At 53.7% G+C, this 887-nt stretch overlaps 1 protein-coding gene across 1 annotated transcript in view; it reads right to left on the minus strand.

Moving 5' to 3' along the window:
• Positions 1 to 608: 608 nt before the first annotated feature.
• LOC117448244 (copine-8-like) overlaps positions 609 to 887 on the minus strand; it is a 103,568-nt gene continuing 103,289 nt past the window's right edge. Inside the window, exon 20 of the mRNA XM_034085444.1 lies at positions 609 to 821. Within this exon, the coding sequence (XP_033941335.1) occupies positions 609 to 821 (213 nt within the window). The remainder of the gene's footprint in view (positions 822 to 887) is intronic.

Below are 887 nucleotides of genomic sequence, written 5' to 3' on the forward strand. Positions count from 1 at the left end.
GTGGGGGGGGGGGGGGGGTGGAGTGGAAGGGACAAAGCCCTGAGTGCAGGACAACAGTGCATGCTTCTCTTTAACTAGCACATGCTTCATTTATAAAAAACAAAGAATGTGGCACCAGGGCCTTTGAGCAACCTCCTGTTTACGCACCCGAAAAATAAGACTCTTCTGAAAGGTTTTCACATTGAGCGGTATAAATTTGTAAACATTTATATATCGGGAGATTTCGTGAAAGACAGAGGAAGTGGAAATAGAAATAGAAGAAAAAGGGCCTCGGCAGTGTGGTCCCTTTAGGTCTGACACCTTCAAGCGATCTGTTTCCTGTTCACGCTTCCAGGTGGAGGAACGTGAGCGGAGACCCCCCCCCATGACCTGTCAAAACCCCCACCTTCGTCCACTATGGGAGAAAATCCTGTCTTCTAAAAGGTAGACGCATCCTATTTGGGGTTATCCGGATCATTCCCTCGGCTCAACGTTCCCGAAAGTGCACCATGAGAGCGATGGAGTTTCGCCGTGTTGCTCAAAAGCTTCCAGTGAAGAGTAGGAAGAAGAAGAAGCAGAGAGAGGAGAGGAGAGTCGGCAGGCCGGCGCTGAAACGAGGCCTCCGTCCTTTAGATTCGGCTTACCCGTCTGCAGAGGAGGGGGTGGACGGCCGAGGGGGGACAGGGGGTGTAGGGGGGTGGCAGGGGGCCCGGTTTGATCCCTCGGGTCCTCATGTAGGACAGGAACTGGTCTGGGATTTCAGCGAGAACTTCCTTAGCGAGGCGAGCCATGCTGAGGATGTGGTTCCCCCGCCGGTCGATGTAGTCTCTGAAGGGGACGAACTGTGGGGGGGAGAGGAGAGGGGACAAGGTGAGGAGAGGAAACAAGAGAGGAGAGAGAATGAGAGG

This window comes from Pseudochaenichthys georgianus, chromosome 6 (genome assembly GCF_902827115.2).
Source record: "Pseudochaenichthys georgianus chromosome 6, fPseGeo1.2, whole genome shotgun sequence".
Lineage (NCBI taxonomy): Eukaryota > Metazoa > Chordata > Actinopteri > Perciformes > Channichthyidae > Pseudochaenichthys > Pseudochaenichthys georgianus.